At 42.7% G+C, this 17314-nt stretch overlaps 1 protein-coding gene across 13 annotated transcripts in view; it reads left to right on the top strand.

Annotated features, from left to right (window-relative positions):
• LOC105478882 (dynein axonemal heavy chain 14) overlaps positions 1 to 17314 on the top strand; it is a 524402-nt gene that overhangs the window by 49274 nt on the left and 457814 nt on the right. For all 13 annotated transcript variants that reach the window (XR_011614730.1, XR_011614739.1, XR_011614743.1 and 10 more), the window contains exon 8: positions 4590 to 4652. Coding sequence is in view for 9 of the 13 variants with exons in the window: in XM_071081203.1 (XP_070937304.1) it covers positions 4590 to 4652 (63 nt within the window). In the remaining 4 variants the exon portion in view is untranslated. The remainder of the gene's footprint in view (positions 1 to 4589; positions 4653 to 17314) is intronic.

Below are 17314 nucleotides of genomic sequence, written 5' to 3' on the forward strand. Positions count from 1 at the left end.
GCATGTCAATCCACTGGAGATCTTGTTCTGAATAATCAGGGAAATATGGCAAGTCCCGGGGGCCCGGGTCTGGGAGCTGGAGTGCAAGGAGTTGGCTGGCAGCCTTCGCTATCTTTCTTGCAGTTTGGTCCGCCAGAAAGTTGCCTTGGGCAGTTGGAGTAGTTAGTTTTTGATGCCCTGGGCAATGCACAATGGCTAACTTTTCTGGCCTCCATAGGGCTGTTAGCAGGGCTAGGATTTCTTGCTTGTTTTTTATCTCTTTTTTTTTTTAGCCGTCAGTAACCCCCGCTCCCTGTAAATGGCCCCATGTATATGCGCTGTTGCAAAAGCATATCGGCTGTCTGTATATACCGTCAGCTTTTTCCCCGCCCCTAAGGTAAGAGCTTGGGTGAGCGCTATCAATTCGGCCTTCTGGGCCGATGTCCTTGGGGGCAGGGGTTCCGCCCAGATTACCTCAGTCTCTGAAGTCACTGCCGCTCCAGCGTACCTCTGGCCCTGATGCATGAAGCTGCTCCTATCAGTGAACCAGACGAGGTCGGCGTCAGGAAGTGGGCGATCCTGCAGGTCTTCTCGAACTCCGTGCACCTGAGCTAGTATCTCGGTGCAGTCGTGGAGTGGGGCGTCCAGGTCCGGGTTGGGCAGCAGCGAGGCAGGGTTTAAGGTCGTTGGGGGCAGGAAAGTTATCCCAGGTCTTCATGGAGGGCCTCATCGAACAGGGTAGGAGAGTTTTTGAATCCTTGCGGCAGTCTGGTCTATGTCAGTTGGCCACTTATGCCCTTATCAGGGTTATTCTACTCGAAGGCGAAGAGCTTTTGGCTCTGAGGGGCTAAAGGCAAACTGAAGAAAGCATCTTTTAAATCTAAAACAGAGTACCATTGATGTTTAGGGTTTAGGGTACTCAGGAGGGTATATGGGTTAGGCACAGTTGGATGTATGTCCACAACCTTCTTATTGATTTTTCTTAAGTCTTGTACAGGTCTGTATTCTTCACTATTAGGTTTTCGTACTGGCAACAATGGAGTATTCCAGGGTGAGTGACATGAGCGGAGGACCCCTTGGTCAAGGAGCCGGCGGATATGCGGGGCAATTCCTTTCTTGGCCTCTAGGGGCATCAGGTATTGGCATACCCGCACGGGGTCTGCCCCAGGTTTAAGTTTAACAAATAAAGCAGGACGGTGTTTTGCTAGTCCTAAGCCCCCCGTTTCCGCCCAAGCTTCTGGATATTGCTGGAGCCAGGTTGCTATGTCCTGTTCAGGGGCCGTTTGCTCCTGGTGGAGCCGGTACTCATCTTCTAGGGTTATAGTTAGGACGGACATGGGTTGATTGTGGGAGTTGGTCACGATGGGCCCCTCAGGGAGGAAATGGATCTGTGCTCCCATTTTAGTTAGCAGGTCTCTCCCTAATAGGGGACAGGGGCTCTCAGGGATAACCAGGAAAGAATGGGTTACATTCTTGGCTCCGAGGTTTACTGTTCTTTGTGTTGTCCATGGGTATTTCTTAACTCCTGTGGCCCCTTGTACCCATGAGGACTTGGAGGATAATTTTCCATTAGTTTTAACTAAGACTGAGTGCTGTGCTCCCGTATCGACCAAGAACTGGACCGGGGACCCCTCCACTTGCAAAGTTACCCTAGGTTCGGGGAGGGGATCCGAACCCCGTCTTTCCTAGTCTTCATCTTGAGTGACTAGTACGGGTGTAGACCTAGGGGGTCCCTGTTCTCGTTGTTTCTTTTTGGGGCAGTCTCTTACCCAGTGGCCAGCCTCCTTGCAGTAGGCACATTGGTCTTTTTTTCAGATTATCATGCCTTGGGGGGCCGCCTGGGTTGGGTGTACTCTGGCTGTAGATGCTCTTTCTGTACTACTGCTGCCAGGACCTTGGTCATTTTTTCAGTGGCCTTAAATTGCCTTTCTTCTGGAGTATCTCTGTTATTGTAAACCTGCTGGGCTATCTGAAGGAGGTCCTGAATCCGCTTTCCTTCCAAGTCTTCTAATTTCTGGAGTTTTCTTTTAATATCTGGGGCTGCCTGATTTACGAATGACATTACAACAGCTGCCTGACTTCCTGGAGCCTCTGGATCTATGGGGGTGTACTGTCTAAAAGCTTCCATTAATCTTTCTAAGTAGGTGGCTGGGCTCTCTGTCTTTTCTTGCAGAATAGAATATACTTTAGCCAAATTAGTGGGCTTGCGAGCAGCTGCCCGGAGACCTGCCATTAGAGTCTGGCGATAAAGGCGTAGCCGTCCCCTACCTTCTGCCGTGTTGTAGTCCCATGCCGGCCTGGTCAGAGGAAAGGTCGCGTTTATGAGGTCGGGGTTGGCAGTCGGTTGACCGTCGTCCCCCGGGACCAGCTTTCTAGCTTCTACCTGTATTCTCTCTCGCTCCTCCGTGGTAAACAAGATTCGGAGGAGCTGCTGACAATCGTCTCAAGTGGGCTGGTGGGTGAACATGACACTATCCAGTAAAGCCAGTAGATCTTTGGGGTTGTCTGAAAACCGAGCACTCTGAGTTTTCCAGTTATACAGATTACTGGTGGAGAATGGCCAGTACTGGAGCCTGGGGATTCCTGTGTCATCTGGGGGTCCTATTTCCCGGAGGGGTAAAGCCACCGTGGAGTCAGGCAGCTGGGGGGGGGCTAGTCCGCGAAGTACGCCTTTGCGTCCGCCCCGCCGGCCCCTTAAAGTTACTTTCCCTTTCAGCAGGCCCGTGAGTGCCGGCTGCCTCCCCTCTGCCTGCTCTCTCCTGCTCTTTTATTCGCGCGCGCTCTCTTTCTCTCTGTCATCCCGTGTCCTTTCTCTTTCACACTCAGTCTTTTTTTCTTTCTGTCTCTCTCTCTGACTCTCCACGTCTGCCGTTTCCTCCCCTTTCTCTTTCCGATTTCCCTTCTCACTTTCTCCCTCTCCCGTCTCCTATGGTCTTTCTCTCACTCATTCTCTCCCTCTCCCCAGTCTCACTTTCTGTGTCTCTTTTTGTAAAGGAATGTGGGTTAGAATCCCTGTAAAGGAAATCTGCGCCGGAAGCCAGGAGCCCGGGGACCGGGGCCGCAGGCGTGGCGCCGGAAGCCGGGAGCCCGGGGACCGGGGCCAGGAGCATGGCGCCGGAAGCCGGGAGCCCGGGGACCGGGGCCGGGAGCGTGGCGCCGGAAGCCGGGAGCCTGGGGACCGGGGCCGCGAGCGTGGCGCCAGAAGCGCGCGCCGGAAGCCGGGAGCCCGGGGACCGGGCCGGGAGCGCGGCGCCGGAAGCCGGGAGCCCGGGGACCGGGGCAATTCAGACCGCGAGCGCGCACCCGGGGACCGGGGCAATTCAGACAGCGAGCGCGCACCCGGGGACCGGGGCAATTCAGACAGCGAGCACGCACCCGGGGACCGGGGCAATTCAGACAGCGAGCGTGCACCCGGGGACCGGGGCAATTCAGACAGCGAGCGCGCACCCGGGGACCGGGGCAATTCAGACAGCGAGCGCGCACCCGGGGACCGGGGCAATTCAGACCGCGAGCGCGCACCCGGGGACCGGGGCAATTCAGACCGCGAGCGCGCACCCGGGGACCAGGGTCAGATTCAGCTGTTGCCCGGATCGCGAACGCGCTCCGGCAACTCAGATCGCAATTTAAATCAGAAGAGAGCCAGGGGACGTCTCCCACCCGTCTCCACTGGCTGTCCTATAGCGCGTCCGCCAGGACTGTGCCAGCTTCAGTTTCAGACCTCGCGAGTCACAGATTCAGATTCAGAACAGACACTCAGACACAGACAGACAAACGGAGACGAGCCAGCTCACCTATCAGTAGATCGATCTTAGCAGATCCGTTGACCAGGGGTCTGGTGGGCTTGGGGAATCCCGGACAAGCCCCCAGATGTTATGCCCAGACTGTTTGTTCCCCAAAGAAGACCACCAGAGTCCAGAGTCAAAGCCAAGCGGCAAGGATCTTTACTACAAGTTCGAACTTGGTCCCTCCTTTACACAGTATACAAGAGGGCCCTGAACAATGCGAGCGTTTGCTTTTTATAGCCCGAAAATTGTAGGGGAACAAAGAAATTCTTTTGGCTCCTGCGCTTTCAGTAACCTTGAACGGCTGTCCCCTTATCGGAGACTTTCCAGGTGGTGTTTATACTGGGCTCAGGGAGTTTGAGAGATATATGGTGGTGGGATGGGAGGATGGGTTGTGTTTGTGCTAGGCTCAGGGAGTTTTGAGCCCGGGGCTGAGGAATGTGCCCAGCTCCTTTCATACCTTTTCATTATTACTGAAAATTGAATCTTGACTTTTCTTGAAGTATGAAGTCTCTTTTCAAAGTAAGCCAATAAACATATAAAGGAAAACAATATTTTAAAAATCATTTTTAATATTTATTGGAATGCTGCAGCTAAGTGAATCCTGCATCTGTGAGAATTATAAGGACTTTCATTTACCTTTACCTTTTGCTCTATATTTTGCTGATAGTTTGGGAGAAAATTTATATGGTTTAGCATTTATTTTAGGTAACTCAGGATGAATGAAACATGTTCTAGAGAATATTCTGATATTACTAAGCTTTTACTAAATTTATTCCATATAAATGGTTTGTGGATATGGAATATAAGAAGCATTTTTCCTTTCAGAATGAATAAAGCATTTGTCACCTGGAAATTGAATGTTAAAAGAATTAAGACAGAGAAGAGCAGGTAAGTTTTGATATGCAATATATTTATAAAAATTTCAAAAGGAAGCTATATGTTTTACATGTAGTGTGGAAGCAGATATAATTTCATTTTCATTCAGTGATTAGAAAGTCACATTCCATTGCTTTATGATGAAACTTAACCCATTTTTATTTTTTAAAGACTATTAAACACTGTATTTTGCAGTATACCATTCTATGGTCATAGAGCTATGGAAAACCTTGATGAGTTCCCTTGGTCACTTTATCTAACTTCTTGCTTCCAGGAAGAAGAATAATTAAGTCATTTAAAGTAGACAACAGTAATCTTATTTTGTGAGATCTCCAACAGCCAAATGTTTTTTAAAATTGTTTTTATTAAACTTTTTATTTTGAGATAGTTGTGGATTGAGATGCAGTTATAAGAAATAATAGAGATATCCCATGTACCTTTTACCCAGTTTCCCTCCCAAATGTTGCAAAACTACAGTCTATTTTGACAGCCAGGGCATTGACAATGATATATAATCAATATATAGAACACTTCTATCACCACAGGATCCCCTGTGTTGGCCTTTTATAGCTATACCCCCCTCCCTCCTATTCCTGCTCCCTCCTTGACCTGTGGCAACCACTAATCTGTTAGCTATTTCTGTAATTTTATCTTTTCAAGAATGTTCTTATGATAAATAACAATAAATCAAGAGGAGGGAAGGAAACTTTTGGAGGTGACAGTTTATGGCATAGATTGTTCACAGATGTATACTTATCTCCACATGCACCAATTGTATACATTAAATAGGTACAGCTTTTTGCATGTCAATCATACCTCAATTAAATGGTTTTCAAGAAAAGAATGCTGTATCTTTATAGCAAAGGAAATAATCCACAGGGTGAAGAGACAGCCTGCAGAATGGGCGAACATATTTGGCAACTGTTCATTCTCTAAGGGATTAATATGCAGAATATACAGGGAACTCAACAGTAAAAAATAAATAATCTGATTTAAAAATGGGCAAAGGATCAGAATAGACATTTCTCAAAAGAAGGAATACAAATGGCCAATAGGTATATGAAAAGATGCTCAACATCCCCAATCATCAGGGCAATGCAAATCAAAACCACAATGAGATATCACCTCACCCCAGATAGAATGACTGTCATCAAAAAGACAAAAAATAAATGCTGATGAGGATATGGAGAAAAGTTAGCTCTTATACACTATTGGTGGGAATGTAAATTAGCCCAACTAAATGAAAAAACAGTATGGAGGTTTCTCAGAAAACTGAAAATAGAACTACCATACAAGCCAACAATCCCACTACTGGGTATTTACGTGAAGGAGGGAAATCCGTACGTATACTGAAGAGACACCTGCATCCCCATGTTTACTGCAGCACTGTTCACAACAGCCAAGATAGGAATCAATCTAAAAGTCCATCAACAGATGAATGAAGACAATGTATATATACACAAAATAGAAAACCAGCCAGAAAAAAAAGAATAAAATTCTGTCGTTTATGTCATTTATGGCAACATGGATGAGCTTGGAGGACATTATGTTAAGTTAAATAAGTCAGGCATGGAAGGATAAATATCTCTTGTTCTCACTCACATGTGGGAGCTAAAATATTTGAGCTCATAGAAGTAGAGAGTAGAATTGTGGTTATTAGATGATGAGAAGGGTGTTGTGAAGGGGAGGATAGAGAGAGGTTGGTTAACAGCTAGATGGGAAGAATAAGTTCTAGTGTTCTATAGCTTTGTAGGGTAACTGTGGTAAACAATAATTCATTAAATTTTTTCAAATAGTTAGAAGATTTTGCATTTTATTGTTATTTCCTTTTTTTAGAGACAGAGTCTCAACTCTTGCCCAGGCTGCAGTACAGTCATGTGATCATAGCTCACTACAGCCTCAAACTCCTGGGCTCAAGCAGTCCTCTCACCTCAGCCTCCCGAATACCTGGGGCTACAGGCATGCACCACCATGCCCAGCTATTTTTTATTTTTATTTTGTAGAGATGGGGACTCACTATGTTGCCCAGGCTGGTCACCAACTCCTGGCTTCAAGTAGTCCTCCCACTTTGACCTCCCGAAGTACTGGGATTACAGGCATTAGTCACTGTGGCTGGCCCTTAAAAAAGAGGATATTGAATGTTATCAAGTCAAAGAAATGATAAAGGTTTGAGGTGATGAATATGCTAATTATCCTGATTTACTAACACATTGTGTATATTTATTAAAATATCACAATTATTTGGATTAAGGGTGGGGCAAGATGGCAGAATAGAATCCTCCACTGATTATATCTCATGCAGGAACACCAAATGTGACGGCTATCTACACAAAAAAACCATCTTCATAACCAAAACTCAGGTGAGCAACCACAATACCTGGTTTTAACTTCATATTGCTGAAAGAGGCACTGAAGAGGGAAGGGAACAGTCTTGAATCACTGATCGCATCCTTCCCCCAACCCATAGCAGTGGCTGTGTGGTGGGGAGAGATAATCTGAGCACTTAGAGGAAGGAGAGTGCAATGCTTGTGGGACTGTTAATTGAACTCATTGCTGCCCTGTCACAGCAGAAATCAAAACCTAGCTGAACTCAACTGGCAGCCACCCACAGAGGGAGAATTTAGACCAGTTCTAGCCAGATTGGAATTGCCCATCCCAGTGGTTGGAACTTGAGTTCCACCAAGCCTCGCCATTGCAGACTAAAGTGCTATGTGGTCCTCAATAAACTTGAAAGGCAGTGTAGGCCACAAGGACCACAATTCTTGAACAAGTCCTACTGCTGTTTTGGACTTTGAGCCAATGGATGTGGGGGGTCCCAACCTAGTGAGACATCAGCTGGAAAGGCTAAGGAGTGCTTGCACCTACCTCCCCTAACCCCAGGCAGCACACCTCACAGCAAAGAAAGTCACTCCTTTCTTTTGTTGAGGAGAGGAGAGGTAAGACTAAAGAGGACTTTGATTTTTCTTGCATCTTGGAGACCAGCTCAGCCACAGTAGGAGAGGGTACCAGGCAGTCATCAGGTCCCCATTCCAGGTCCTAGATCCCACACATTTATAGACATACCCTGGGCTAGAAGTGAACCCACTGCTGTGAAGGGAAGAACCCAGTTCTGGCAAGATTCATAATCTGCTGACTAAAGAGCCCTTGGGCCCTGAATGACCAGCAGTGTTAACCAGGTAGTACACAGTGGCCTTGGGAGAGACTCTGTGGCATGCTGGCTTCAGGTGAGACCTAGCACATTCACAGCTGTGGTGGCTATAGTGAGACTCTTTCTTAAGAAAAGCGGAGGGAAAAGTAAAGGGGATTTTGTCTTGTACCTTAAGTACTATCTTGGCCACAGTGGGATGGAATACCAAGTGGACTCTTGGTGTCCCCGATTCCAGGCCTTGATTCTTGGATGACATTTCTGGACCTGCAGTGGGGCAGAGGAGAGCACACTGCCCTGAAGGGTGAGTCCCAAGCCTGGCACATTCACCACAAGCTGACTGAGAAGCCCTTGAGAAACATGAGTGGTAGCCTGGAAGTACTCCCTATGGGCCTATGGTGGTGGTGGCCACGGGGATTTCCTCTGCTTGTGGAAAGAGGAGGGAAGAATAGGAAGGACTTTGTCTTGTGGTTTGAGAGCCAGCTCAGTTGCGGTAGTATAGAGCATCACGTCAATTTCTAAGGGTTTGGACTCCAGTCCTTGGCTCCCAGACAGCATCTCTGGACCTATCCAGGGCTTGGGGGAACTCACTGCCATTAAGGGAAGGACGCCAGCCTGGTGGTCTTTGCCACCTGCTGATTGTAGAGCCCTAGGTTCTTGTGTAAACATAGGCAGTAGCCAGGTAGTGGTTACAAGGCTTTGGTGAGACCCAGGACTGTTGGCTTCAGGTTTAACCAGAAGGACACAAGCCTGGCTGGATTTGCCAGCTACTGATTGAAGAGTCTTAGGTCCTTGAGTGAACATACATCTGACCCAGTGCAATCCCAGTGGTGGTGGCCACAGTGGGGCTTGTGTCACCCCACCCCCAGCTCCATGTGGAGGGCTAGGGGAGGGATAGCATTAGGAGAAATGCCTCATGTAGATGACAGGTTAATGGGTGCAGCAAACCACCATGGCACGTGTATACCTATGTAACAAACCTACATGTTCTGCACATGTATCCCAGAACTTAAAAGTATAAATTAAAAAATAAAATAGCTGTATTGGATATTGTTGAATGCTTTTTCTGCATCTATTGAGATGATCATGTGATTTTTGTTTTTAATTCCGTTTATGTGGTGAATCGCATTTATTGACTTGTGTATGTTAAACTTTCCTTGCATCCCTAGTATGAAACCCACTTGATCATGGTGGATCATCTGTTTGATATGTTGTTGGATTCAGTTAGCTAGTATATTGTTAAGGATGTTAGCATCTATGTTCATCAAGGATATCTGTCTGTAGTTTTCTCTTTTGGTTGTGTCTTTTCTTGGTTTTGGAATTAGGGTGATGCTGGCTTCATAGCATGAATTAGGGAGGGTTCCTTCTTTCCCTATCTTGTGGAATAGTGTCAAAAGGATGGGTATCAATTCTTCTTTGAATGTCTGGTAGCATTCTGCTGTGAATCTCTCTGGTCCTGGACTTTTTTTTGTTGGTAATTTTTAAATTACCGTTTCAGTCTCGCTGCTTGTTATTGGTCTGTTTAGGGTATCTAATTCTTCCTGATTTAAGCTAGGAGGGTTGTATTTTCCCAGGAATTTACCCATCTCTTCTAGGTTTTCTAGATTATATGGATAAAGGATTTTCTCTCTTCTTTTCTTGGTTAAACTTGCTAATGGTCTATCAATCTTATTTATCTTTTCGAAGAACCAGCTTTTTGTTTCATTTATCTTTTGTATTTTTGGTTTGTTTGTTTCAGTGTCATTTAGTTCTGCTCTGATCTTGGTTTTTCCTTTCTTCTGCTGGTGTTGGGATTCACGCAGGATTGTGGCAGAAATATTAAAGGGAAATATTAGGGAAAGTTATAGGAAATAGTCACAAACCTTTTGGAAGGCTGAAAGCTTACATAGCTTGTAATTATTGAACAGGCTGAAGGCAGCCAGTTTTTACCTTAGAGCATTAGGTCATAGGGTAAATACTAGGGACAATAGAGGCCTCCCCAGTTAAGTCTGTTTACCCTACCTCCATTAACTAACCTTTGAGCAAAATGGCCCTCTCAGGAGGGAGGTCAACTAGGGGTATTGCCCCCTAATGGTATTTACTTTAGACCGCCAGTACCTGAGCTTTAATCATTTGTAGAACTACTCTCTTAATCATGTTAATTATTCACAAGTGTGTTGACTCAGCGCTTCTATTGTTAATTGTATACTAAATAAATGCCTGGAGTGCAAGCTGCTTAGTGATAAACCTCTCTTGGTGTGCAGGTGGTCGGACACTCAACTGGACTGGCAAAGCAGAATATCTGTGTGTCAGTGTACGTTTTATCCATCTGGCATTTGGGTCAGGGTCTGCTAATGCACTCTTGTGAGGAACAATACCCAACTGGTGCCCTGTGTAAGGAAAAATACAACATGCGGGGTTTGGGTTTGGTTTGTTCTTGTTTCTCTAGTTCTTTGTGGCGTGACCTTAGATGGTCTATTTGTGCTCTTTCAGACTTTTTCATGTAGTCGTTTAGAGCTACAAATGTTCCTCTTAGCACCACCTTAGCTATATCCCAGAGTTTTGATAGGTTGTGTTATTATTGTCATTCAGTTTGAAGAATTTTTAAATTTCCATTTTGATTTCATTTTTGACCCAATGCTCATTCAAGACCAGGTTATTTAATTTCCATGTATTTGCATGATTTTGAGGGTTCCTTTTGGAGTTGACTTCCAGTTTTATTCCACCGTGGTCTGAGAAAGTGGTTGATAGAATTTCAGTTTTCCTAAATGTATTGAGGCTTGTTTTATGGCCTATCATGTGGTCTATCTTGGAGAAAGTTCCATGGGCTGTTGAATAGAATGTGTTTTCTGTGGTTGTTGAATGAAATATTCTGTATATATCTGTTAAGTCTGTTTGTTCCAAGGTATAGTTTAAATCCATTATTTCTTTGTTGACTTTCTGTTTTGATTACCTGTCTAGTGCTGTGAGTGGGATATTGAAGTCCTCCACTATTATTGTGTTGCTGTCTATCTCATTTCTTAGGTCTATTAGTAATTGTTTTATAAACTTGCAAGCTCTAGTGTTAGGCACATGTATGTTTAGGATTGTGATGTTTTCCTGTTAGATGAGGCCTTTTACCATTATATAATGTCCCTCTTTGTCTCTTTTAACTGCTGTTGCTTTCAAGTTTGTTTTGTCTGGTATAAGAATAACTACCCCTGCTCACTTTTGGTGACAATTTGCATGAAATGCCTTTTTCCACCCCTTTAAGTTTATGTGATTCCTTATGTGTTAGGTGAGGTTATGATCAAAACCGTCAGCAAAATTGGCATACAGGGATATACCTTAGTGTAATAAAAGCCATCTATGACAAACTTGCAGCCAACATAATACTGAATGGGGAAAAGTTGAAAGCATTCCCCCTGAGAACGAGAACAAGACAAGGATGCCCACTCTCATCACTCCTCTCCAACTTAGTACTGGAGGTCTTAGCCAGAGCAGTCCAACAAGAGAAAGAGATAAAGCGCATCCAAATTGGTAAAGAGGAAGTCAAACTGTCCCTATTTGCTGACAGTATGACTGTTTACCTTGAAAACCCTGAGTACTCCTCCAGAAAGCTCCTAGAACTGATAAAAGTATTCCGCAAAGTTTCCAGATACAATATTAATATACACAAATCAGTAGCTCTTCTGTACACTAGCAGTGACCAAGCAAAGAATCAAATCGAGATCTCAACCCCTTTTACAATAGCTAAAAAAAAAAAAGTATGAATATACCTAACAAAGGAGTAGAAAGACCCCTACAAGGAAAACTACAAAACACTGCTAAAAGAAGTCACAGATGACACAAACAATTGGAAACACATCCCTTGCTTATGGATGGGTAGAATCAATATTGTGAAAATGACCATACTGCCAAAAGCAATCTACAAATTCAACACAATACCCATCAAAATATCACCACCATCATTCTTCACAGAGTTAGGAAAAACAATTCTAAAATTCATATGGAACCAAAAAAGAGCCTGCATAGCCAAAGCAAGACTAAGCAAAAAGAACAGATCTGGAGGCATCACACTACCTGATTTCAAACTATACCATAAGGCCAAAACAGCATGGTACTGGTAAAAAAAAAAAAAAATAGGCACATAGACCAATGAAACAGAAAAGAGAACCTAGAAATAAACCCAAATACTTACACCAACTGATCTTTGACAAAGCAAACAAAAACATAAAGTGGGGAAAGGACTCCCTTTTCAACAAATGGTGCTGGGATAATTGGCTAGCCACATGTAGGAGAATGAAACTGGTTCCTCATCTCTTACCTTATACAAAAATTGGCTCAAGATGGATTAAGGACTTAAACCTAATACCTGAAACTATAAAAATTCTAGAAGATAACATTGGAAAAACCTTTCTAGCTACTGGCTTAGGCAAGGATTTCATGACCAAAAACACAAAAGCAACTGCAATAAAAACAAAGATAAATAGGTGGGACTTAATTAAACTAAAGAGCTTTTGCACAGCAAAAGGAATAGTCAGCAAACAGACAATCCACAGAGTGGGAGAAAATCTTTACAATATATACATCTGACAAAGAACTAATATCCAGAATCTACAATGAACTTAAACTAATCAGTAAGAAAAAAACAGTCCCATCAAAAAGTGGGCTGACAAAGGACTAATGTCCAGAATCTACAATGAATTCCAACAAATCAGTAAGAGAAAAAATAATCCCATCAAAAAGTGGGCTAAGGACATACATAGGAAATTCTCAAAATAAGATATACAAATGGCTAACAAATATATGAAAAAATGCTCAATATCACTAATGATCAGGGAAATGCAAATCAAAACCACAATGCAATACCACCTTACTCCTGTAAGAATGGCCACAATCAAAAATTCAAAAAATAATAGATGTTGGCATGGATGCACCAATCAGGGAACACTTCTACACTGCTGGTGGGAATGTAAACTAGTACGGCTGCTATAGAAAGCAGTGTGGAGATTCCTTAAAGAACTAAAAGTAGAACTATCAATTTGATCCAGCAATCCCACTATTGGGTATCTACCCAGAGGAGAAGAAGTTATTGTTCAAAAAAGATACTTGCACATGCACATTTATAGCAGCACAATTCACAATAGCAAAATCGTGGAACCAACCCAAATGCCCATCAAACAGTAAGTATATAAAGAAACTCTGGTATATATATGATGGAATACTACTCAGCCATAAAAAGGAATGAATTAACAGCATTTGCAATGACCTGGATGAGATTAGAGACTATTATTCTAAGTGAAGTAACTCAGGAATGGAAAACTAAACATGGTATGTTCTCACTGATATGTGGAAGCTAAGCTATGAGGACGCAAAAGCATAAGAATGATACAGTGGACTTTGGGGACTTGGGGGGAACAGCTGGGTGGGGGCGAGGGGTAAAAGACAACAAATATGGTGCAGTGTATACTGCTCAGGCAATGGGTGCACCAGGTTCTCACAGATCTCCACTAAATAATTTACTTGTGGAACTAGATACCACCTGTACCCCAATAACATCAAAAAATAGAATTAAAAAAAATAGCTGTATTGAGTAAGCTCAAAGAAATTCAAGATAACACAGAGAAGGAATTAAGCAATCAGATAAACTTAACAACAAATTGAAATAATCAAAAAGAAGCAGAAATTCTGGAGATGAAAAATGCAGTTGATCTACTGAAGAATGCATGAGTCTCTTAATAGCAGAATTAATCAGGCAGAAGAAAGAATTGGTGAGCTTGAAGACAATTGAAAATATACAGAGAAGATAAAAAAGAATGAAGCTTGCCTACAAAATCTAGAAAATAGCCTCAAAAGGGTGAATCTGAGAGTTATTGACCTTAAAAAAGAGGTTAAAAAAGAGTTAGGGGTAGAAAGTTTATTCAAAGGAATAATAACAGAGAACTTCCCAAACCTAGGGAAGGATATTAATATTCAAGTACAAGAAGGTTATAGAACACCAAGGAGATATAACCCAAAGCACACCTGAAAATACCAGTAACAAGTAACAAGATCAAAGCTGTAACAAAAAAAGTCTTCCGGCAAAGAAAACCTTAGGACCTGGTGGCTTCTTCTGAATTTTGCAAACATTTAAAGAAAACTATAGCAATCCTACTCAAACTGTTCTGAAAAATAGAGTAGTTGGGAATATTTCCAGACTCATTGTATGAGGACAGTATTACCCTAACACCAAAACCAGACAAAGACTTATTAAAAAAAAAAAAGAGAGAAAACTACAGGCCAATATCCCTAGAAAAAAGATGCAAAAATCCTCAACAAAGTACTAGCAAACTAAATTCAACAGCATGTTAAAAACTTTGTTCATCATGACCAAATGGAATTTATCCCAGGGATGCAAGGATAGTTGAACATATCAACATTTGCATTTGCAACATTTGCATATTGATTGATATGCAATCAATGTGAAACATTATATCAGCAGAATGAAGGACAAAAACCATATGATCATTTCAATTGATGCTGAAAAAGCATTTGATAAAATCCAACATCCTTTCATGACAAAAATTCCTAAAAACTGGCTATAAAAGGGAACGTACCTCAACATAATAAAAGCCATATATGACAGATTCACAGCTAGCATTGTTGTACTGAATGTGGAAAAATTGGAATTCTTTCCTCTAAGATATGGAGTACAACAAAGATGCCCATCAAACTAGTACTGGAAGTCCTAGCTGGAGTACTCAGACAAGAGAAAGAAATAAAGGCCATCCAAATTGGAAAGTAAAAAATCAAATGATCCTTGTTTGCAGATGATAGGATCTTGTATTTGGAAAAACCTAAGGACTCCACTAAAAATCTATTTGAATTGATAAACAAATTCAGTAATATTACGGGATACAAAATGAACATACAAAAATCAGTAGTATTTCTATATGCCAACGGCGAATAATCTGAAAAAGAAATCAAGAAAGTAGTCCCATTTACAATAGCTACAAATATATGAGGAGAGAGAGAGAGAGAAAAGGCGGGGTGGGGGGTGGGGAGAGAGTGAGAGAGAGAGAGAGAGACAGAGAGAGAGAGACAGAGAGAGAGAGAGAGAGACCTGAGACCTGTAGTTGGTAAACTAGAGTCCCAGGAGATCTGATGGTATAGTATAATTCCCCTTCTAGTCTGACTCCAAAGGCCTAAAAACCAACAGAGACAGTGATTTAAGTTCCAGTCCAGGTTCAAATCCAACAACAGGAGAAAGCCATTGTGTCAGCTTTGAGGACAGGAAGAGAGAAACAGAATTGTCTCTTACTCAGTATTTTTGTTTTATTCAGGCCTCAATGAATTGGATGAGGCCTGTCTCAGTTCATTTTGTATTGCTATAGCAAATACTACAGACTGGATCATTTGTGGAGAAAAGGAAGCGTATTTGTCTTATGGGTCTGGAGGGCTGGGAAGTTCAAGAACTTGACAACTGGCATCTGGTTAGGGCCTTTGTACTGGGTCGTTCCATGGAAGAAGGTGGAAGGCAGAAGGGCAAGCAAGCAAGCTTGTGAGACAGAGGAAATCATGTTGAATTATTTTATTTTAGTTTAGTTATTTAAATTTTTTTTTTTTTTAGATGGAGTCTTGCGCTGTCACCCAGGCTGGTATGTAGTGGTGCAATCTTGGCTCGCTGCAACCCCCGCCTCCTGGGATTAAGCGATTCTTCTGCCTCAGCTTCCTGAATAGCTAGGATTACAGGCGTCTACCACCACAACCAGCTAATTTTTTGTATTTTTAGTAGAGATGGGGTTTCACTATGTTGGCCAGGCTCGTCTTGAACTCCCGACCTTGTGATCCACCTCCCTCAGCTTCCCAAAGTGGTAGGATTACAGGTGTGAGCTAAGTTCTGGGGTACATGTGCAGGATGTGCAGGTTTGTTACATAGGTAAATGTGTGCCATGGTGGTTTGCTGCACCTATGAACCCACCACCTAGGTATTAAGCCCAGCATGCATTAGCTATTTCTCCTAATGCTCTCCCTCCCCCAACTCCACCTCTAAGCAGGCCCCAGTGTGTGTTGTTTCCCTCTCTGTGTCCATGTGTTCTCATTGTTCAACTCCCACTTATAAGTGAGGACATGCGGTGTTTGGTTGTTTTTCCTGCGTTGGTTTGCAGGATAATGGTTTCCAGCTCCATCTATATCCCTGCAAAAGATATGATCTTGTTCCTTTTAATGGCTGCAAAGTATTCCATGGTATATATGTACCACATTTCCTTTATCCAGTCTATCATTAAGGGATATTTGGGTTGATTCCATGTCTTTGCTATTGTGAATAGTGCTGCAGTGAACATACACAAAAAAGCTCAACATCACTGAACATTAGAGAAATGCAAATCAAAACCACATCTCATGCCAGTTAGAATGGCGATTATTAAAAAGTCAAGAAACGATGGATGCTGGAAAGGCTGTGGGGAAATAAGAACACTTTTGTACTGTTGGTGGGAATGTGAATTAGTTCAACCATTGTGGGAGATGGTGTGGTGAGTCCTCAAAGCTCTAGAACCAGAAATACCATTTGACCCAGCAATTCCATTATTGGGTATATACCCAAAGGAATATAAATTATTCTATTACAAATATATATTTTTAGGAGGATCTCTGTCAGCCAGGCTGGAGTGCAGTGTTGTGATCATAGCTCACTGTAGCCTCAAGCTCCTGTACACAAGCCCTCCTCCCACCTCAGCTTCCCAAGTAGCTGGGACTACAGGCATGTACCACCATACCTGGCTGATTTTTAAAAACATTTTTAGAGATACAGTCTCACTGTGTTTCACAGGCTGGTCTGAAATTCCTTATTCTTCTGCCTCAGTCTTCCATTACTGGGATTAGAGGTGTGATCCACTGTGCCCAGCCTGAACTCTTCTTTTTTATCAGGAGCCTACTCCAGCAGTAATAATGCATTCCCTCAATAATGGCATTAATCCATTCATGAGTGCAGAGCCCTAATGACCTTAACACTCTTAATAGTCCTACCTTTTAATATCATCACAGTGGTAATTAAATTACAACATGAATTTTAGAGGGAACATTCAAACCATAGCAAGACCCAACCCCTCTGGAGAGGGCAATCTGTTTTACTCAGTTTACCTACTCAGATACTAATCTCATCCAGAAATACCTCAGAGAAAGACCCAAAATAATGTTTAAATAAAAATCTGGGCAACTGCTGGCTCACTCAAGTTCACACATAAATTTAATCACCAGAAATGTTTTGTTAGATTTGTAACTATTTCATTTTATGTCAAGTAATTATAAATGAGATTGAGTATTTAATTTACATGTTCATGCATTCATTGCTAGTATATAGAAACAAATTGATTTTCATATATTGATCTTATACGCTATAACCTTGTTGAAGTCACTTAATAGTTCTAGGAGTTTTTTGTATATTTTTTGGGATATTCTATATAGAATATTGGTTATCTGTAAATAGGGACAATTTATTTCTTCATTTCTGATCTATACGGCTTTATTTTCTCTTCTTGCCTTATATAATGGATGGAACTTCCAGCATTATGTCGAATAAGAGTGGTGA

Source organism: Macaca nemestrina, chromosome 1, assembly GCF_043159975.1.
Source record: "Macaca nemestrina isolate mMacNem1 chromosome 1, mMacNem.hap1, whole genome shotgun sequence".
In the NCBI taxonomy this organism is placed as follows: domain Eukaryota; kingdom Metazoa; phylum Chordata; class Mammalia; order Primates; family Cercopithecidae; genus Macaca; species Macaca nemestrina.